We start from the raw sequence: 23,036 nt of genomic DNA, 5'->3' as shown, positions 1-23,036 counted from the left end.
CAAAAATCCTCAACAAAATACTGTCAAACCAAATTCACAAACATATAAAAAAGATTATACACCATGATTGAGTAGGATTTATCCTAGAAGTTCCATGCTGGTTTAAGATCTGAAAATCAATTAAAGTAATACCAATAAGAGAGAAAAAAAAAAAAACATCATTATATTAATAAGCACCGAAAATCATTTGACAAAATCCAAAATCATCTGATAAAAACACTTAATGCAAGAGGAAGAAAACGGAACGCTCTTTCTCTCTCTAAAAATAAATAAACAATTTTCTAGCATTAAATATTCACTAGGGAGAAGAAGATCATAAAATACACCATTTTACATACAGAGAAACAAAGATTTGGATGGTAGCAGACTTATCTTTGGAAACAATGCAAGCTAGAACATAATGGGACTTGGGGAAAAAAAGCCAAGCTACGTTTTTTTTACATTTATTTATTTATTTATTTGAGAGAGAGAGTGAACACAAGCAGGGGGGAAAGCAGAGAGAGAGAGGGAGAAGCAGACTCCCCACTGAGCAGGGAGCCTGACTCAGGGCTCAATCCCAAAACTCCGGGATCATGACCTGAGCCAAAGGCAGATGCTTAACCAACTCAGCCACCCAGGTTTCCCCCAAGCTACAATTTTTTAACCATGAAAATATCTTTTAAAAACTAAGGCAAGGGGCACCTGGGTGGCTCAGCCAGCTGGGCGGCTGCCTTCAGCTCAGGTCATGATCTGAGAGTCCTGGGATTGAGCCCCACATTGGGCTGTCTGCTCATTGGGGAGTCTGCTTCTCCCTCTACTTCTCCCCCAGCTTGTACGCTCTTTCTCTCTCAAATAAATAAATAAAATCTTAAAAAAAAAAAACTAAGGCAAAATAAAGACTTTCAGATGTGTGAATGCTGACAGAACTCATCATCAGACCTGCACTGTAGAAAATGTTAAGGAAAATCCTTCAAGGAAGGAAAGTGATGCCAGATGGAAATCTGGACCTTTATAAAAGAATGAAGAACACTGGAAATTATAGCTACATGGCTAATAAAAAGACTTTTTTAAATTATTATTTAGATTTCTTTAAAAAATAATTGTTTAAAGCAAAAATAATAACACTATATTATGGGGTTTCTATCACATGTACAAGTAAAATGTATGACAACAGGATAAAAGCCATGAGGGAAGAAATGAAAGCATACTGACATAGTTTTTATACTGTACATTTAGTAATATAATATCATTTGAAAACAGACTGTGAAAAGTTTCAAATATATGCTATAAACCCTGAAAGAATGATTAAAATAACACAAAAAAGTTATAGCTTACAAGCCAGCCAACAAATGACAAAAAAGGAATCATAAAAAAATAGTCAATGCAAACAGAGGCATAAAAAGAGGGAAAAGCAACAAAGAAAAGATGAGACAAGTAGAAACAAACAGCAAGGTGGTAGACTGAAGCCCAACCATTTCAAAAATCACATTAAATGTCAACAGTCTAAAAACCCTAATTAAGAGGCAAAGACCAACCCAACTATATGTTGCCTATAAGAAACCCACTTTAAATACAGTTGACCCTTGAACAACATGGGAGTTAGAGCTGCTGACCCCTATGAAATTGAAAATCTTTGTGGGGCGCCTAGGTGGCTCAGTCAGTTAAGCATCCAACCCTTGATTTCAGCTCAGGTCATTTATCTCAGGGTTGTGAGATGGAGCCCCACATTGGGCTCCATGGTGGGCTTGGAGGCTGCTTAAAATTCTCTCTCTCCCTCCCTTCTCTCCCTGCCCCCATATCTCTCTCAAGAAGAAAAGAAAAAAAGAAAGGAAAGAAGGATGAACTGAAGAAAATCCATGTATAATTTTGATTCCCCTAAAACTTAACTAATAGCCTACTGTTGACCAGAAGCCTTACAGATAATACGCACAGGTGATTAACATATATTTTGTATGTTACATGTATTATATACTGTATTCTTACAATAAAGTTAGCTAGAGAAAAGAAAATGTTACTTAGAAAATCATAATGAAGAGAAAATACATTTACAGTACTGTACTATATTTACTGAAAAAAAAATCCAGGTGCCTGAGTGGCTCAGTCCGTTAGGCATCTGCCTTTGGCTTGGGTCGTGGTCCCGGGGTCAAGTCTCGCATTGGGCTCCCTGCTCGGCGGGGGTCTGCTTCTCCCTCTGCCCATCACCCCACTCTCGTGCTCTCTCTCTCTCAAATGAATAAATAAAATCTTTAAAAAAAAATCCATGTATAGTGGACCCACCCACTTCAAACCCATGTTGTGCAAGGGTCAACTGAATAAAGATACAAAGAGGTTAAAAGTAAAAGTATTTTTTTAAAATGGTATATGATACAAAATATTTATCAAAAGAAAGCTTAAGTGTCTGTATTAATATTAGAAAAAGATTTCAGAGCAAAAAACATGAGGGATAAGGAGATCATTTCATCATGCTTTATACTAATAATATATGATACATACCATGTAAGATACAATAGTGAAGTTTACTAAAATAATATTAAGGTATAATAAAGTATAATAATAAAAGAACATCATAAACAATTTTATACCAATTCAACAAGTTAGATTGACCCATTCCTTGAAAAACACACACCGCCCAAGCTCGCCAAAAAAGTAAGAAAACCAAAAAAAAAAAAAAAAAAGGACGCCTGGGTGGCTCAGTCTGTTAAGCTCAGGTCATGATCCCAGCCCTGCTCAGCGGGGAGCCCGTTTCTCCCTCTGCTGCTCCCCCTGCTTGTGCAAATGCCCATGCGCGCTCTCTCTCTCTCTCTGGCAAATAAATAAAATCTTAAAAAAAAAAAAAGTAAGAAAACTGAATTGCCCATATCTATTAAAGAAATTGAAATTGTAGTTAAAAACTTTCCCACAGAAAAAAACCCTCGAGGCCCAGATGGTTTTACCAAACATTTAACAAAGAAATGATACCAATTTTACACAAACTCTACAAAAAAATTACAGAACAAAATATTTCCCAACTCATTCTATAAGGCCAGCATTATTCTGTCACAAAATCTAACAAAAATTGAAGGAAAAAAAAAACACTAAAAAAAACCTGTAACCAAAAAGAGAAAACTAAAGACCCAATATCCATCATGAATAAATATGCAAAAATTCTTAACAAAAGTTTAATAAATCAAATCCAACAATATATGAAAGGGATACTGTATCATGATCAAGTGGAATTTATACAGGAATGGAAAATTGCTTTAACAGTCAATATTATTCATCACATCAACAGTCTAAAAAAGGAAAAATATGATCATCACAATAGATGCAGAAAAAGCATTTAATAAAATCCAACATTTATTTGCTACAATAAAAAAAAAAAAACTCTGCAAACTGGGAATAGAAGGAAAATTCCTTAATCTGAAAAAGGACATCTAAGAAAAACCTACTCTTAACATTACACTTAATGGTAAAAGACAGAATGATTTCTCCATAAGAGTAGGAATTCTTACCACTTCTATTCAACATTGTATTGAAATCTTAGCCAGTGCAACAGGCAAGGGAAAGAAAGCAAAAGGTTATAAAGGAAGAAATAAAGCTGTCATTATTCACACATAATTGTGTACATAGAAAGCCTATGGAAACTCAAAATGGGCAAAAAACATTAAAAACAATACACTAATGATGATAAACAATGGCAAATAAGCACATTTAAAAGACCTTCGGCAACTATGGACTTCGGGGGATAATGATGTGTCAGAGTAGGTTCATCAACTGTAGCACTCTTGTGGCAATGTTGATAATGGAAAAGGTTAATCATGTGTGGGGGCAGAGGGTATATAGGAACTCTCTGTACCCTCTGCTCAATTTTGCTGTGAACCTAAAACTATTCTAAAAAGAAAAGTCTATTTTAAAAAATATCCTCTATCACTAGCCATCAGAAAACTGTGAATTCAAACCACAATGAGGTATCACTACATACCAAGAAGAATGGCTAATTTAAAAAAATAGTACCACCACCAAATGTTGGCAAAGACGCAAGGAAACTGAATCACCCATATATTGATGGTAGGAATATAAACTGGTACAGCTGGAACAAAGTTTGGCAGCTCTTAAAAAATTAAACACATATGACCATACCATATGACCAGCAATTGCACTCCCCCAGAAAAATGAAAACTGGTATCTACACAAAAACCTATACACAAATGTTCACAGCAGCTGTATTCATAACAGCTAAAACATACAAATGAGGCAGACATCTTTCAATGAGTGAATGGTTAAACAAACTGCGGTCCAGTCATGCCATAGAATACTACTGAACAACAACAACAAAAAATTGCAGTGGGCTGACTTGTGCCCGCTGCCCAACGCCTGAAAACTCATATGCTGAAGTCCTAACTCTAAGTATCCAAAAATGTGACTGGTTTTGAAGACAGGGCCTCACAGAGGTACAATAAAGTGAGGACATTTGGTGAGCCCTAATCCAATCTGATTAATGTCCTTATAAGAACAGGAAATTTGGACACAAAAAACACACCAAGGATGCGTGCACATAGGAAAAGCATTCCAGAGTGCAAGGAGAAGGTGGCGATCTGCAAGCCAAACAGAGAAGTCCCAGAAGAAACAACCTGCTGACATCTCAACTTGGACTTCTAGTCTCCAGAAATATGACAAAATTTATTTCTGTTGTTTAAGCCACCCAGTCTGTAGTATTTTGTTATGGCAACCCTAACAAACTAATATATTGATATACAATTTCAATGACTCTCCAGGGAATTACTCCGAGTGAAAAAAGCCAGTCCCAAAGGTTAAATACCGTACAATCCCACTTAGATAACATTCTTGAAATTATAAAATGTCACATTATTGAATAAAGATCTTATTAAATATCTATGTATAGCCAACCTGGTCTACTGGCACTGTCAACATAATATTTGGAAAGATGATTACAATCATTGGTCATCTTTGGAGAATCTTACAGAACAAATGTGTTAGTTTAAAAACTAGTCAATAAAAGCAAAGCATAAAGCACTTATCCTTCCTTTCCTGATGAACTATACTTTAGAATAAGAACAGTTAATGAGGGGCGCCTGGGTGGCTCAGTCATTGAGCGTCTGCCTTCGGCTCGGGTCATGATCCCGGGGTCCTGGGATCGAGCCCCACATCAGGCTCCCTGCTCCGCGGGAAGCCTGCTTCTCCCTCTCCTACTCCCGCTGCTTGTATTCCCTCTCGCTGAGTCTCTCTCTGTCAAATAAATAAATAAATAAATAAATAAACCTTTAAAAAAAGAACAGTTAACGAAAAAAGTTTCTCTCGATTATTACAACTAATAATTGAAAGAGGAATGATAAAGTTATCAGATTACCATTTAGCAACCCCTATGGATCCAGTCAATGGTCAACAGTAATCGCTTATAACAAAAAAAGAGACATAACAAGATGTTTGCCTCCCAATGGGCATTCACAAAAATATCTCTGAAGTATTTCTTCCAGGCCTCTAGGCCTGATCTATTTCCAGAAAATACAGAGAATTAGACAAATATGTTAAACAATGAAGGAGATGCAACCTGCAGAATACACACTGTAGGAAATTCTACAGAATAAACCATCCAGTTTCTTCAACAAATAAATTATAAGAAAAGAAAGGGATGGGGAACAGAAGTAGAAGGTAAAATCTATAGATTAAGAGATTTAAGACACAAGTCAACAAATTACAATATACGAACCTCATTTGAATCCTGATTACAACGTGTGAAAAAATTTTATGAAATTGAAAAATTCTGAACACTGGATATTTGATAATAAAAAACTGTCACTGGGGGCGCCTGGGTGGCTCAGTCAGTTAAGCATCCAACTCTTGATTTCAGCTCAGGTCATGACCTCAGGGTCATGAGATCGAGCCCAGCAGCAGGCTCTGCACTGAGCATGGAGCCTGCTTAAGATTCTCTCTCTCCCTCTTCCTTTGCCCCCCCCATGAATGTGCACACTCTCTCTCTCAAAATAATTAATTAATTAATTAAATATTCTGGTTTTTTTTTTAAGGTTATTAAAAGAAGAACCTTTTGCAAAGGAGAAGTTATTTGCAAAAGAAGGACTTCAGCCCTGCATGAAGAACCCTGCATGAAGAGGTTTCATAGGACTGTAGTACTGTGTAACTTACATGGAATGCCTAGTATTACTCCAATTCCAAACTATTTCTTTCAACTATCTTCCTATACATAATGACCCATATCACAAAAACAAATGCCTCTAACAAGGGCAATATATTTCAAAGCTCTTGAATATATATACACACACAAAACCCTAAGAGGTTGACATTCAGATGTCATTTCTGCTTTACAGATAAACAAACTGAGACTTGGAGAATTCACCAATTTACCTAAAATCCTATGGCTAAAATGCAACTACTATAATCAAAAGTTTCCTGCCTCCAGGTCCAAGGCCGTTTCCATTCACCCACGCAGTCATTTAAGATGCAGAAAGAAAATCAAAATTCTAACAACTGATTCACTGTAAGTCACAACATAACAGCACTCCTGGCCAATTTCTTAATGGAAAGTCCCTTATTTATATGCTATATGCGGTATGAACACCATCTAATATAATGACAGCAATTACATATTACACGCTTATTAAACATTTATACGAAAAGGGAAAAACATTTTTCTAGACAAAATACCACAAACCTTTCCTTAAATTTTAGAAAAAGTACCACATCAGAATCATTACACATACATTTATAAATTCAACTATTTTCAAGGTTGCTTTGGCTATTTGGGGCCTTTTGTGGTTCCATACAAATTTAAGGATTGTTTGTTCTAAGCTCTGTGAAAAATGCTGTTGGTATTTTGATAGGAATTGCATTGTGTAGATTGCTTTGGATAGTAAAGACATTTTAACAATATTTGTTCTTCCAATCCATAAGAATGGAATGTCTTTCCATTTCTTGGGGTCATCTTCAATTTCTTTCATCAGTGTTTTATAGTTTTCAGAATACAGGTCTTTCACCTCTTTGGTTAGGTTTATTCCTAGGTATTGTTTTTGGTGCAATTGTAAATGGAACCAATTCCTTAATTTCTCTTTCTGCTGTTTCATTATTGGTGTATAGAAATGCAACAGATTTCTGTATGTTGATTTTGAATCTTAAGACTTTACTGAATTCATGTATTAGTTCTAGCAGTCTTTTAAGTTTTCTATATAGAGTATCGTGTCATCTGCGAATAGTTAAAGTTTTACTCCTTCCTTCCTGATTTGGATGTCTCTTATTTCTTTTTGTTGTCTGATAGCTGTGGCTAGGACTTCTAGTAATAACAGTGGTGAGAGTGGACGTCCCTGTCTCGTCCCTGACTGCAGAGGAAAAGCTCTGTTTTTCCCCATTGAGGATGATATTAGCTGTGGGTTTTTCTTATATGGCCTTGATTATGTTGAGGTTATGTTCCTTCTAACCCTACTTTGTTGAGGATTTTTATCATGAATGGATATTGTACTTTGTAAAATGGGGTTTTTTTTTCATCTATTGAAATATTCATATGGTTTTGATTCCGTCTTAAAAAACAAAGCTGGAGGCATCACAATTCCAGATTTCAAGTTATATTACAAAGCTGCAGTGATCAAAACTATGGTACCAGCACAAAAATAGACACAAAGATCAATGGAACAGAAGAGAAAACCCAGAAATGAACCCACAACTACATAGTCAGTTAATCTTCAACAAAGCAGGAAAGACTATCCAATGGGAAAAAAGTCTCTTCAACAAATGGGTCTTGGGAAAACTGGACAGCAACATGCCAAAGATGAAACTGGACCACTTTCCTACACCAAACACAAAAATCAACTGAAAATGGATTAGAGACCTAAATGTGAGACCTGAAACCTTAAAAATCCTAGAATAAAATGCAGACAGTAACGTCTTTGATACTGGCCATAGCAACTTCTTTCTAGATATGTCTCCTGAGGCAAGGAAAACAAAAGCAAAAATAAACTATCGGGACTTGATCAAAATAAAAAGCTTCTGCACAGCAAAGGAAACAACAAAACTAAAAGGCAACCTATGGAATGGGAGAAGTTATTTGCAAATGACATATCAGATAAAGGGTCAGTATCCAAAATATATGAAGAACTTATAAAACACCCCCCAAAATTAATAACCCAATTAAAAAATGGGCAGAAGACATGAATAGACATTTTTCCAAAGAAGACATACAGATGGCCAACAGATACATGACAGGATGCTTAATATCACTCATTATCAAGGAAATACACATTAAACCTGAGATATCACCTCACATCCATCAAAATGGCTAAAATCAACAACACAAGAAATAACAGGCATTGGCGAGCATGTAGAGAAAAGGGAACCCTCTTGCACTGTTTGTGGGAATAAACTGGTGCAGCCACTCTGGAAAACAGTATGGAGGTTCCTCAAAAAGTTAAAAATAGAACTTCCCTATGATCCAGTAATTGCACTAGTAGATATTTACCCAAAGAATACAAAAATACCAATTCAAAGGGATACCCCAATGTTTATAGCAGCATTATCTGTAATAGCCAAATTATGGAAATAGCCCAAGTGTCCACTGACTGATAAGCAGATAAAGAAGATGTGGAATTTATACAATAGAATATTATTGCCGCCATAAAAAAGAATGAAATCTTGCCATCTGCAATGACATAATGGAGCTAGAGAATATTATGCTAAGCAAAATAAGTCAGTCAGAGAAAGACAAATACCATGTGATTTTACTTATTGTAGAATTTAAGAAACAAAACAAATGATCATAGGGGAAAAAAGAGAGAGGGGCAAACCAAGAAACAGACTCTTAACTACAGAGAACAAACTGATGGTTACCAGATGGGAGGTGGGTGGGGAAATTGGTGATATAGGTGATGGGGATTAAGGAAGGCACTTGCTGTAATGAGCACCTGGTGTTGTACGGAAGTACTGAATCACTATCCTGTACAGTAAACTAACATTACACTGTATATTAAATATTACTGAAATTTAAATAACTTTTAAAAATTCAAGGATTTTAACTGATTAACTTCTCCTAAAAAATTATATTAATATAAAATTTTCCAGGGTAGTTCTTAAGTCAAATTATTCTGGTTGCATGATCTAATATAGGCATTCATTTACACTAATAAGTGCTTTATGTGCATGAAGTTAATCTACACTATTAACTCCAAGATCCAGAAATTATTGTTAGTCATTTTTACAAATAACAAAACTGAGGCTTGGAGATTTTAGGTAACTTGTTTAAGATCATGGAGCTAGTAAACAGTAGAACTGAGACTTGAGTCAGTCTGTCTGATGACAAATCCTTGCTCTTAACCCACCCTCTATTCCAATAAACATCATCTACTTCCAGTTGCCAAAAAGAGTTCCCTTTGCTACTACATTTTTCTTCTTGTTTAAAAGAAGATAGCCAACTGTTATCTAGAATAGCTAGAATGGAATAGCTACATCAGAAATGGGTTCATTTGTCATAACATTCACTTCTCTGCACAAGCTCTGTCACATTCTCCCTTAGAAATGACTGTATAATCAGAGATTAAATGCTCAGGCCAACCCTCAAAAACTTAACTATCATTTAAAATAATATTTCTAGGTAAACGTCTGGTAATTATAATAGGACAATACCACATCCTCCTCTGTCATACACCCCTGGAAAAAACAGGTACCCAATATCCCAAAGATGAAATTCCTTCCTTGTCTTCCTCCAGCTCCACTAGGAAATGAGATTTAAACTGTGCCAGTTACTATGGAAGGTAAGGATAAAGCCAGGGTAAAAGCATAGGATAAGAAAGTAGTAACATTTATTCATACTTGTAGTCAAGTCTGAAGACACTATTACTGTTACAGTTCAGTAAAAAAACAGTTTTGTGTGAACTAGCCTGGAAGCCTAACTACTATATTGTACTTACAAAGAGACTGGGAACATAACCCACTCATAAATTGGAAACTACCAATATTCCCCAATACTCTCTATAATCTGCTGCTCCTTCCCAACTTTCTGAAAACTAAAAGCCTAGCATTTGTGAGCAAGAGGTGAAGGAGCTATGACTCCCTGTAACTGCATATGCACAAAAAAAGCTTTGTACATGAAGTACCCAAATCAATGGAAGTACAAATGCTTTGGGAAGATAATACCAAAGTCATTCATCCAAGATACTTCAATATTCCTCCCTTTTTAGTAAGGAGCTCCAGATTATGTTCAGGTCTTTGAAATTGGATTCATTTTCTCTTTTTTATTACCAGAGGTTATGCACTGAATGCTTGTGTCCCCCAAAATTCATATGCTTAAAACCTAATGCCCAATGTAAAGGTATTAGGAGTTGTGGCCTTTAGGAAGTGATTAGGTCATGAGGGCTCTGTCCTCATAATTGGGACCAGTGCCTTATAAAAGAAGCCTGAGAAAACTCCCACCCCTTCTGACTTGTAAAGCCAATGACAAGGTGCTATCTATGAAGGAGGAAGCGAGCCCTCACACAGACACAGAATCTGCCAAAACCATGATCTTGACTTCCCAGCCTCCTGAACTGCAAGAAATAAACTTCTGTTGTTTACAAGCTACCCAGTCTGTGGTATTTTGTTAAAATAGTCCAAATGGACTAAGATACTAGAATTTTTTAATGGTTTTAAACATTTTTATGGGATGTACGTTAACATATTTTGCTGTGTTAATCTGATCAGTAAAAACAGACAGACATGTACAATAATACAATGCTAAAAAGAAAGTAAATTCATTAAAAGTGTCTGTCTGGAGTGTAATTTAACAATAATTCCCAAAAGATATATAAATGTTCATAGCTGTTGACTCAGTAATTCAACTTGTAAAAATGTATTCCAATAATCAGATTTATTCATTAATTTATTTAACAAACTATCAAGGACTTACCTTTTGCCAGGCATTATTCTTATGAATAAAGACGTTTATCACATCATTTTACAGTGCCAAAAAGTTGTGGGGAAAAAAATGTCCAATAATAGTAAGAGTTTTAGCAAATTAAAATATATCTAATGTATAAAATATTATAGTACCATTGGAAACATTATCAAATACCAAAAAAATATTTAACAACATAATAAAATACTCATGAAAAAAAGAGAAAAAATTTAAAACAAGATACAAAACTATTATATGTAACTATATGTAATTACATGTATGGTCCCAAATCTGTGTTTTAAATGACCAAGCCAGGGACCTCGATCGAGTTACTTAACCTCACTCTATTTCAGTATCTTCTAAAACATCAAGATTTTACATTTTACATGTAAAATAAAGATTTTTTATTTCATATCTCAATGGATTGTTGAATGAGTTATTTTTTTAAATGTTTATAATATTCCCCCAGTACATATAAAGCACTAGTAATTATTTGCTGGTGTTATTAGTAGTAGTAATATTACATATACACACATATACTTATGCAAAGAAAAAAAGGAAAGAAATATATCAAATGCTATCAAAGATTCTAAATTCTAACAAAACTAATTCTGAAACAATCAGGAATTTTGAACACTACACATTATAAGATACTAAAAATTATAAGGTATGGCTTTGTTTTTCAAAAAGTCTTTGTATCAGAGTGAAGTATGTATGAATAAAATATGATAGCTAAGATTTGCTTTAAAATACTTTGGAGGGGTTTACCTGTGGAGATTTTTAAAAATTTTTAATGCTATCAGATGTATGTTATTTACCTCTGTGTAACAAAATTATTACTTGCTTTTCTTTTCTTTATGTTTTTCTATTTTCCAAATTATCTAGAGTAATTCAAAATTATTTTTTTAAATGAGAAAATTTTGGGGGCGCCTGGGTGGCTCAGTCGGTTTAGCGTCCAACTCTTGGGTTTTGGCTCAGGTCATGATCTCAGGGTCCTCAGATCAAGCCCTGCATTGGGCTCTGTGCTCAGCAGAGTCTGCTTAAGATTCTCTGTCTCCTTCTGAGGGTTTTAGAGGGGAGGGGGGTGGGGGGATGGGTTAGCCTGGTGATGGGTATTAAGGAGGGCACGTATTAAATGGAGCACTGGGTGTTATACGCAAACAATGAATCATGGAACACTACATCAAAAACTAATGATGTAATGTATGGTGACATAACATAACATAATAAAATAAAATAAAATAAGATTCTCTGTCTCCCTCCCGCTCTGCCCCTCCCTGTGCTCAGGCTCTCTCTCTCTCCCTCTAACATAAATAAATAAAATTTTCTTTAAAAAAATAAATAAATAAAATGAGAAATTTTTCAAAAAATGTTAAGGAAATCCTTACCAATACTCCATCCACAGACGAAACTTTCTCCCAAGTTAACCAAGCTCTTTCTCTGACATGATCTGGTATCTTTAATTTCTGACATAATGCAGTAAAATCAGGTTCTTCGGTTTCTTCAAACACAAGCCTACCAGATAAAAATAGACATATAATAGGGATATACTTACAAATCAAACTAATTAAGTAAACATTTCTTTCAATGGTTTGCATATAACAGCACTGTTCTGAAAAAAAAGCATCACTAAATACTTTAAAATCTTATTTATCCTTGAACAAAATTACAGGTAGAATTTAAACATGTTTATCTTTTTCATAGTGTTTCCAACAAAAATACAACACAGTGAAAGATGTTTGCTGGCCTGGTGAATCACATACAGTTCAAAAAGCAAAATAGTTTTGTATAAGTAAGTATGATAGCTAAAGCTGTATAGGAAAATTGGGATGACAATAACAGCACAAAGAAAGCCCATATATAACATGACAGAATCAATTTAGTATCAGGAACTTTGCTAAAATGCAGTCTACAACTTATCAATGTCTCACATAATCTCTCTAACTACTAGCATTTCTTACATGATGATTAACTTAACATAAATTACTGCTATGCTTATTTCAGCCTTTTCTCTTTGATCCTCCTTACCCAAGATAGGTAGTCAATAATTTCTTGTTGGCTAATTCCTTTTCATTCATTTAATGCCTATTTCACACCTAATAATAATAATATGAGGAATACTTAATAATTTTTGAGTATTTATTCTAGTCCTGTCTGTACAAAGTACCTTAGATGCATAGTTTCAGTGGAATCCACACATCAGCCTATTAGATAAGTATTCTTACTATCCTGTTTTACAGATAAGTACCAAATCAGAGAAGTTAAAGTACTCATTCGAGGTCATGGCCAGTAAGTGGGAAACCCAATAGTTTAATTCCATAATCCATGCCCTTGACCACTATTCCAGACTGCCAACCCTCCTTCAAAACATAATTAACTTTTGATTATGTCAACAATGAAGGTGAAGTGCTGTTCCTAGTGAAGGTTTTCCTTCCAACTTCACCACTTAGGTCAGATATAATGCAACAGAAAGAAGATCTCAACCTTCAAGGTAGAAACACACTGTCACTGAAAGTGCAGGTGGAGTGGGCCCTGAATCCATCCCTAAGCAAGTTGCTAGGCTTCGGATTGCCTGGCACTAGTTTTTACCCTTGCTAAGCAGCTAATCTACAGAGTTCAACTGCCCATACTAGTGAAACCTTTTGTGGGTATTGATAATCAAGAGTAGAGTGTATCTTGTATGCTTTTGACTTACAGGAGATTTTTTGATAGTTCCATCATTTAAAAGTATATAACATAATGTTGGGGTGGGGAAGAAAGGCATTCTTTTCCCAGGTGATGGCCATAATTTCAGTATTTCTGGGTTACCCTATAATAACTGGATAACATGGAATTCTTTAGAGTAAATTTACTGCTTTTTCCAAATGAAAACCTTCAAGTACTGGATACATCAGAGCTTATTCAGAAATTAAGTGTCTTCTCCCAGAACATCCTAGACTTTTTTTTCCCGTGAGTGTGATTTTTAACTCACCCATAAGACAATCCATTTAAACATATGTATTTTTAATAGCCTTTCACAGGCCATCCCAAAAGCCCATTCCAATTTTTTTACAATTTGTCTGAACTCTGTTAGTGTCTGGCAAGTTGAAAGAATAGGACTTGGTAACGGGCTAGAACAGGGGAGGAAGAGGTGAGGGACTGAAAGGAATCCCATTCCTCCAAAATCGATATGTAGTCTCAAAGTAGAACCGGTACTGACAATAATAATGGCAATCATACTCTTTCAACCTTAGCTTCTTAACTATAAAGTCTCACAATCAAGAAAAGTAGAAATGTTGCAATGGAATAAATACCCCCCGTCATGTTCTACTACATTATCATGGACTCGCCTAAAGTTAGATACCACTTGGGGGGGGAAAAAAGTTTCATGTGAGCACAAGAACATCACTAATTTTGTACCCCCCAAAAAAACAAAACGAGAGGACACAAGGTTGTTTCCTGGCTCAAAGGCAAAATGAAAGAAATAATGAAAAATGCTGAAGATTAATAATATACAAGAGTTTTATGCGACGGGAATAAAAGAAAAGTTGAGCAACTTTTAAGCACTTAGACTAAACGTCTTACAAAACTTTCTCCCACACACCAGTTCCTCTCAAGAGTTATGTTCCTCCAGTAACTACCCATGGCTCTGAATATAAGGGAGCGCCACAAAAACACCTCAGCCGAGTACCCTAGGGGCAACTGACACGCAGGACCCTGGACTTCACGTCCGATGGCTTTCCTGGTTGGCCTCTCCCAGGACTGGGCTTCAGATGCAGTGCACGCCCAGAGGAACACTTTCAGCTGTTGCATCGCAGAATACCAAAACAGAAAGTCAAACGACCACCGAAATACTACAGATCTCAACAGGAGACAAAATCTCCAGCAGACACTAGTCAGTCTTTTTTCTTTTTTGCCTTTGATGGGGCCTCTAAATCACCCGCCGCCTGCAAGCTTTTCCGCCTAGAGGAGGAAAGGCGGCACCTGTCACTTTGCTCAGGGACCCGAGCCCCACCCGCCCGACACCTGTCAAGCTGGAGCCGAGACCCTTCCCGGCTTCCTTCCCCTCGTTCCCGAACCCAGACCCCTGTCACCCTCCTCCAGGCGCTCTGCGGTGGTGGGGGACACGGGAGGACCCTCCTCCAGCCCGGAGGCGGCCGCCAGCGGAGACGCGCCCCCGCCTAGACGCCGGGGCGCCTGCCCCGACGCACTCTCGGGGCGCCCTTCTCTCGTGGCGGTCGCCGCGGTTCTGCTCGCTCACCTGGGCAGAGGCAGGTCCTCGGGGCCACTGTCCTGCTCGGGGTCCTCCTCGGGAGGGGGCGGCGGCGGCGGCGGGGGTTCGGCGGCGGCGGCGGCGGCGGCGGCGGCGGCGGCGGCGGCTGCTCTCCGGGGGGTTTTGGGCGGCATGACTCCCCCCCAGGGCAGGCGCCAGTGAATGGTGGCGAAGAGCCGGGGAAGGAGGACGCGCGCACGTCGGGGCACGCCCCGTCCTCTCCCGACTCCCGTTACAAAAATAATTTGAACGTCCCCTGAGAAAAACCGGACGAGCCCTCCCCCGCCCGGCAACCGAGCCCCGCGTCCAACCGCGGGAAAACGTCACTTCCGCCCGCGGCGTCACGTCCGCGAGGCTCCCGGGCCCGCCGGCATCGGGAGGGAAACGGGGCGCCGAGCGGTGCGCTGGGCGGGGGCGCGAGGTCGGGCGGGCTGGGCGTGTACCCCCGGCCTGGGCAAAGGCACTCTCCCTGAGGCAGCCGCCGCCGCCCGGACGTGTCTCCGCTCCAAACTCTCCTTTTCAGGCCTGGGTGCCGGTAACGGGGCACCGTACGGTCTGGTGGGTGAGATTGGGCCCCATTTTTATCTGTGGGCTGATCTGGGGCTGCAACTCTGGCCCCGCCGGGAATATCGAGCGTGAGCACCCTGGGCGGTCACGCCCCTCTCCCTCCGTGGGCGGCGCCCTCCCTCTCTAGCACGCTCCTCCCGCCCAATCCGTTGGGCAGAATCGGCCAAAACAAAAACAAACGTTTGTAGAGCACCTAACAGAAAGTGAATTTTGACGATCACTGAGAGATATAAGGTGTAGAACAATTACTGGCCTTTTAGGGTCACTGTTCACAGAAGGGGAGTGGGGGAGTGGGTAAAGAACAAATTATAGTGTGATAAATGTTCTAATAGCGGTGTCAAAACGGGAGGCACCAACGAAATGTCTAAGGGACATCTTCAGAGAAGCAGTGGCAGCTCAATAGAAGTTTGCCAGGCACACCTAACATGTAAGGAGGGCTTACTATGTACCAGGGATTGTGCTGGCCATTTTAACTACCTTAACGCTGGGTCCCGCCCCCCACCCCGTCCTGTAGTGCTCACTGCTCAGCGGGAAGCCTGCTTCTCCCTCCGCCTGCAGCTCCCCTTGCTTGTCCGCTCTCTGTCAAATGAATAAATAAAATCTTTAAAAAAAAAAAATGCACCAAGAAAAGAGGAGCATGCGCAAAGGCACGAAGACCTCAGAGAAGAGCTTGCCGGAAGAGCTTACACCACCGAACGTTGGTTTAGAAACTACGTGTCTTCTCTTGTAATATTTACTATAATAATAGACTGTCTAGTATGAGTACATGTTTTTCTCTCTTTGGCAGATCCAGCGGATTGCCCGGTCAGAACTTCCCAACTGAGGCACTGTGAATAAAATATAGTTGTGTTCTTATGTGAACCCTCTCATCCTTGGAAGAGCTGACCAGGGTTGAGACCGCAGGAGCCTTCAGTCAAGTCAGGGTTGCAAACCTCTTGGGTTTATCTTAGCCAGTTGTACAGTGGATTACCATTTTCTGTATATACCATGATATACATGTCAGGATGTGAAAAGAGTTGGCAGTCATTGGCCTACTCAACAGCCAGTCTTGCCTAAGTTCAGAAGCCATCTCTTGGGGGCCAAAAGTTTGTCAGGAAGTAGGGCCCAAACCCAGCCCCAGCTCCAGAGAATGAACAGCATCAAAGTGGGAATCCTCTTCACCTTGCCAGGGATTAGTGTAGGCAGGAGCTCAGGATGTAGTTTTGGTCTTTGCAACATCAAAGATTGTCTGCTGGCAGCCTGATAAAATAAGATACAGAGGTGACATGGTTCTTCTACCTTTACCTATTCTCATGAGATTGTGACACCGAAACAGTCGCCGCAGCCATTGTGATTTCAGGCAAGCTGACCTGAGGATAAGGCAGAAATGTTAATGATGTTACAGTAGTAATATGAAAAACATCTGCATCCTCCATGACAAATGAGTCTCTGATTTGGCCCACCCTGGAGCTGACCTCAACTGAGCTGGGGTTTTCAGTTGTTTACACCAGAAAGCATTATGACTAATAATATGCATCCTATGAGCCCCTTCAAGGGTAGAGACCAAATCTTAGGCTTTGTTGTAGCCTTATAGTAGCCAGCAGGGTTAGGCACACAGTAAATGCTTGTTTGCTAACAGCAGAGAGGCCAGGAGAGCGGAGGAAAGTTCTGGGAACTGAAGTAAACTCTATATGTAGATCTGACTTTCTTTAAACCCAGTTTATCAAGCTCTGGATTTACCACAGTTGTGATAAATCAAAGACAGATTTCTCAATTTACAAAAGGTTGTGTGTCTTTACCATGGATTGATTTAACTATGTTTCTCTACTACATTTAAAATCCTTACACACAACTCAGAAACATTCGGTCGATCAGAAGTTTTATATCCCCCACATGGCTTTCTGTTGCACAACCAAAGAAATATTAGAAATTCTGCAGATTCTTAAAAGATGCTTTTCCTGATCCTCCTCCAACAGTGAAATCACTCTTTTAAAGGTTACCTATGTCCTACTTGTTCATTCAATGACTTCTTTCTGATCTTCATTCTACTTGACCTTTCTTGCAATTAACACAGTTAACCACTTCCTCTTTCTTAAAACTTCCCTAGTTTTCCACAAATCCGTGGTCTCCTTTTTCTCCTCCTCCTCCCTTCTGTTCCTTTGTAAACTCCCCACTGGTTCTTCTCCCTGTCTTCAGTGCAGGTTCCCTAGAGCAGCATAACTCAAAGTGTGTTCTTTAGACCACTGCCAGTTTGCCTGTATCTTATCCACAAGGAAATAAGCACAGAAATTAAGAGTAAGTGCTTAGCAGCATTTATAGCGATTTAATATTTCAGCTATATCCAGGCACATGATCTTTGAACACCTCTCATTAAACAGAATATGGGACAGTTCAGGTGTTTCGCAACTTGCGTGGTTGCAGATGGCATGACTGTGTCCTTGTCCCGTGCAGTAGGACCACATTATTAGGAGTAAAATCTTCCCTGTGCAGTAGGACCACGTTATTAGGAGTTAAATCTTAAGGTTAGTTCGTTAACTGTAACCCCAAAGTGAATACAAATCTGTGAAAGTGTAAATATCTGTTTACTTTTCTAACTTGTTATATTGACAGTCATTTTAATTTTTAATCAAGCCTGTTTTTTGAAATTCATAGCTACATTAGGGAAGTAAAATTTGTGTCATTTGTTTTTAACCCTAAATTATAGATGGTGAAATAAGCCTTACTGTCCTGTTTTGTCAAGAAAAGACACATGTCAGTAGTATGTTAGTAATAATAGTAAACCAATGTCCAGAGAAGTGATTCTAAAGAATTAAAGATCCAAGTGTTTTTACTAATTTTATTCAGAAGTATCATCCCCCTTTTATTGAGTTCATAGCCAAAACTCATAGTAAAGTACTAAAACTGTAACTGACTGATGAAGGAATAAGGCCATCAAAATTCAGTAGCATTCACATATAAAATATAAAGAAACTAATTATGAGTTTGATAAAACATTTGGAATTTTTATTTTCCATGCAAATAATCTCCACACATAGGGAATTCATGGATCCAGAATCCATTTCTTTAACTGAAGGACACTTTAAATGTAACTATAACTTAATAGGACAAATTTTTGAAACTGATAAAGAATTGATACTATTAATGATAAGGAAGATGAATTTTGAAACAAGCATTATTTGCTCCATTTTGGGTAAAAATTAAAAGTGAATGTCCTGAGCTTGCTGAAATTGTTTTAAAATCACTTCCATTCCCTTAAACATATCTTTGAGAAACTAATTTCTCTACTGTGAGTGTTACTGAGTAAAACATAGAAACAGTTTGGATACATAATATCTCCTGCTAGAGGCATTGTCAGCAATCCAACCTAATTTAGGTAGTTTAACACAAGAAACATTCATTTGTCATGTTAAAATCTGTTACTACTGACAAATTTAAAATGTTAAATATAGCATTTAATATAGGAAAATTGTTCCTTCACTACCAACTTTTTATTTAGTTGTTATGACTATGGAATGATAAAAAAAAAACCTAACCATGTATTAGCAAATCTTTATATTAATAACCTATATGCACACTTTCAGTGAACAAAGTAGTTTTTGTAGTTTCTTTTTTTATGCTATGTAATTTTTTGTTCTATGATTTTGAAATGTAATTTTGTATCTGTTGAAAATATTAAAAAATGTGAGTTTGGAATTGGTGTGCCTTTTTTGTTTTCATTTCATTTTTCAAGTATTTTTAAAGGTTTTATTTTCCAGAACTATCAATTCATGAAATTAAAAAGAAAAGAAAGGTCCTTCAGAGATAGTGTGAGATAACAGTGGCCTAAAAGATTCTCAGCTCTCCTCTCCTTTTCCTCTATTTCATTTCCATGATTTAAATCACCTCCATATATGTATGTTCTTAGATTCTTTCAGATTCCAAGAAACAGAGATCCACTTTGTTTACCTTAATTAATCAAGATTATTGATTAGTTTAGGGGGGTAAGTGAAAGAGACAAAAAAACTAAAAAATAAGAGTCCCTCATGCTACATTCATGTACTTTGTCATCCATCCCGTAGCTGGCTCCCGTCCTTCCTGCCTCTGTGAACGTTGTTAGTCTTCATCTCTTTATAATTTTCTCCTGCCACAATGACCCCCTCTCCATGTCACTAATTCACATTCCTCAGGAGAGAGAATATGATTGTTTCCCCTACTAAACTGTAATTTACATTAGCAGGACCAGATAACATAATTGGCAGGACCCAGTGCAAAATGAAAATGTAAGGCCCCTTTTTCACAAATTATTGAGATTTTCAAGATAGTGAGTGTGGAACATTAAACAAAGCACAATGCCTTTCTAAATGGAGCCTTATAGAACTGCACAGCTCACCTGCCCATAAAGCCAGCCATGTCCATGAGAGTACATCTATATCTGTTCTGCTAACTAGGGTGTCCCCATGCCTAGCATGAGCCCTTGACACTGAGCAATCAACTGGGCTTGATACCAAGTGGTACTAGTTTGGGACTATATCATTGTTTTAGTTTCTGCTCCTTCCCTGCCCACTCGCCTTTGCCTTCACTCCTGTTCAAATTGCACTCAGTCTCTATCTTCTAGAGAACCAAAGCTAAAAGACTTGGCTCCAAAGTGTCCCGAAGACATTCAGGATGGGATATCAGAGTTGGCTTAATCACTGGTCTTAGACAGCAATAAAGACCGAAGCATGGTATGTGGGTAGTAAGTGGGGCCACACAGTGGTATCATAATTACTAAGCCTCCCCACCTGTGGCCAAACAGGATGCAGTGCACCTATAAGGTGGAGCATTGGAATGTGTAGAGGCTGTGATGCTTGAACAGTATGGGAATAATAATTGTAGGGATTGGGATGGATTCCGTTACTAGAATTGTACACTTTGTAAAAGAAAATGATACCTCAGGGTAGTCAACTGTCACCTTAAGGCACACTGAGAAGGGCAGAAGGCTTCCACTGGCAGTTTTTTAAAAGATTGTGATTTTGATGTAAATTATTTTTGCATTTGTCTTTCTTGCCGAAGGAGACATAGCCAGAAAAATGTTGCTAAGGCCAATATCCAAGAGATTACTACCTATGGTTTCCATCTAAGGGTTTGATGGTTTCAGGTCTTACATTTAGGTTTTACTGCATTTTGAGTTTATTTTTGAGTATGGTGGTTCAGTTCAACCATTTTTTTTTTTTTTTGGATGTAGCTTTCCAGTTTTCCCAGCACCATTTATTGAAGAGACTGTCTTTTACCCATTGTATATTCTTGCCCTCTTTGTTGTAGATTAATTGACCATATAAGTTGTAGATTAATTGACCATTAAATGACCACAGATAATTGACCATACAGGTTTTATTACTGGCCTTTCTGTTCTGTTCCACTGATCTGTCTATTTTTGTGCCAGTACCAAACCGTTTTCATTACTATAGTTTTGTAGTATAGCTTGAAATCTGAGATTGTGATATCTCCATCTTTGTTCTTCTTTCTCAAGATTGCTTTGGTTATTTGAAGTCTTTTCTGGGTACATACCCATTTTAGGATTATTTGTTTTAATTCTGTGAAAAATACTATTGGTATTTTGATAAAGATTGCATTGAATCTGTAGATTGCTTTGGATAGCATGGACATTTTAACAATATTAATTCTTCCAATCCATGAGCATAGTACATCTTTCCATTTGTTTGTGTGGTCTTCAATGTCTTTCATCAGTGTTTCAGATACAGGTCTTTCACCTCTTTGGTTAAGTTTATTCGTAGATATTTTATTCTTTTTGATGCAATTGTAAATGGGATTATTTTGTTAATTTCTCTTTCTAGTGTATAGAAACAACAGATTTCTATATATTAATTTTGTAACTCATTACTGAATTCATTTATCAGTTCTAATAGTTTTTTGGTGGGGTCTTTAGGGTTTTCTATGTATAGAAAACCCTAAAACCTTTTTCTTTGTGAATCTAAAACACAAAACAAACAAAAAACCAGAAACAGACTCATAAATATAGAGAACAAACTAGTTATTGCCCAAGGGGAGAGGTGTGGGGTGATGACAACATAGGTGAAGGGGATTAAGAGATACAAACTTCCCAGTTATGAAATAAATAAGTCAGGGATGAAAAGTACAGCATAGGGAATACAGTCAATATTGTTGTAATAATGTTGAATGAGAGGTCATGGTGGCAGTGATGAAAGTATTGCATGGGCCAGAAAATATGGACTCCTCACTAATTCTGATCTATCTAGATTAATGGCCATTGCTGAATTCCCAACTTGCCACTTGTAAATACTGAAACTGAGCCTTTAATATGCCATTACTTTTTGAGAAGACCAGTCAGCCACTTGATGGCAAATCAATTACGTTGGACCACTTCTACCTTGGAGGAGGCAGTAATGCATCCTTATCAGAACTGGTATCTAATCTAGTTATGAATTTGCCTTCCTTGTCCTCAGTGCCTCTGCTATCACCAATATTCAAGAATTTATGGAAGCTTGATATATTGACATGGTTTCTCTCACAATAATGGCTCAGACCAGAGAATATATTTTATGACAAAAGAGGGGAAACAACTAACAGAGGCCCATGGTCTTAACCATGTAACTCATCTGTATTAGCTAGATTTTTTTGCATAGCAAAATATTCCAGACAGTGCAGAGTTGGGGAATGCCCTCCAAGATACAGTATATGCACTGAACCAACAGCTAATATATAGTACTATGTCCCCCAGTGACTAGAAATAAGGGTGCAAGAAAAAAAGAGTGGAGGTAGGATTAACCCCTTGTAGTGGAAGGATGCTGTTGGTGCTTTGCTTAAATGTTCTTTACCTACTCGCACACTCATCCCTCAGCTGCTATTAGTATTGACTGAGAATTGTCCTTAGCCAAATGGGAGCTGTCTCATCTATGACATCTACCCCCATCCCTGCCCCACTGCTGACAGACATTGGCCCATGATAGACTGACATGAGGGTACAAAAGAATAGAGGAGAGAGACTTGAAGATTATCAATTATGACCTTGATATTATCTTCATCAGCAGGGACTTCACCTTGTTTCATTAACCTTCTTGCCTTAAGTCTTTCCAGAAATGGTGGCTGGATATCATCTTGAACAAGACTCTGTGATGAAATGAACCTGTTCTTTCCCCCTTAGGGAGGAAGTGAAGGATCTACTCACAAAAACTGCTGCTTCTATTGTAGTATAGGGGTGAATATAATGGGAAGCATTAATGAAAATGAGTGGTGAAAAAGATGCATTTTATTAAACACTGTACTCAGATGCTCTTGGCCTCACCAGCCTCAGGGCCATTAGCCACTTGTTTTGTCCCAGACAACATTGTGATAGCCAACACCTGTTGGACTATGCTATTATGGCAACAGACTTCACATTAGCACAACTTGAGG

General features: G+C 38.1%; 1 protein-coding gene across 2 annotated transcripts in view; it reads right to left on the bottom strand.

Annotated features, from left to right (window-relative positions):
- RB1 (RB transcriptional corepressor 1) overlaps positions 1-15,648 on the bottom strand; it is a 160,508-nt gene extending 144,860 nt beyond the window's left edge. The window contains exons 1-2 of one of the 2 annotated variants that reach the window (XM_027589125.2): positions 15,087-15,648; positions 12,235-12,361 (exon numbers count right to left, since the gene is read on the bottom strand). In XM_027589125.2, the coding sequence (XP_027444926.2) occupies positions 12,235-12,361; positions 15,087-15,232 (273 nt within the window). In that variant the 5' untranslated portion in view covers positions 15,233-15,648. The remainder of the gene's footprint in view (positions 1-12,234; positions 12,362-15,086) is intronic. The other variant, XM_027589124.2, reaches the window with a different exon arrangement.
- Between the last annotated feature and the right edge of the window lie 7,388 nt (positions 15,649-23,036).

The sequence above is a fragment of the Zalophus californianus genome, chromosome 3 (genome assembly GCF_009762305.2).
Source record: "Zalophus californianus isolate mZalCal1 chromosome 3, mZalCal1.pri.v2, whole genome shotgun sequence".
Lineage (NCBI taxonomy): Eukaryota > Metazoa > Chordata > Mammalia > Carnivora > Otariidae > Zalophus > Zalophus californianus.
Note: the sequence above shows the minus strand (reverse complement) of the source record. Positions and strands in the feature narration are given on the sequence as shown.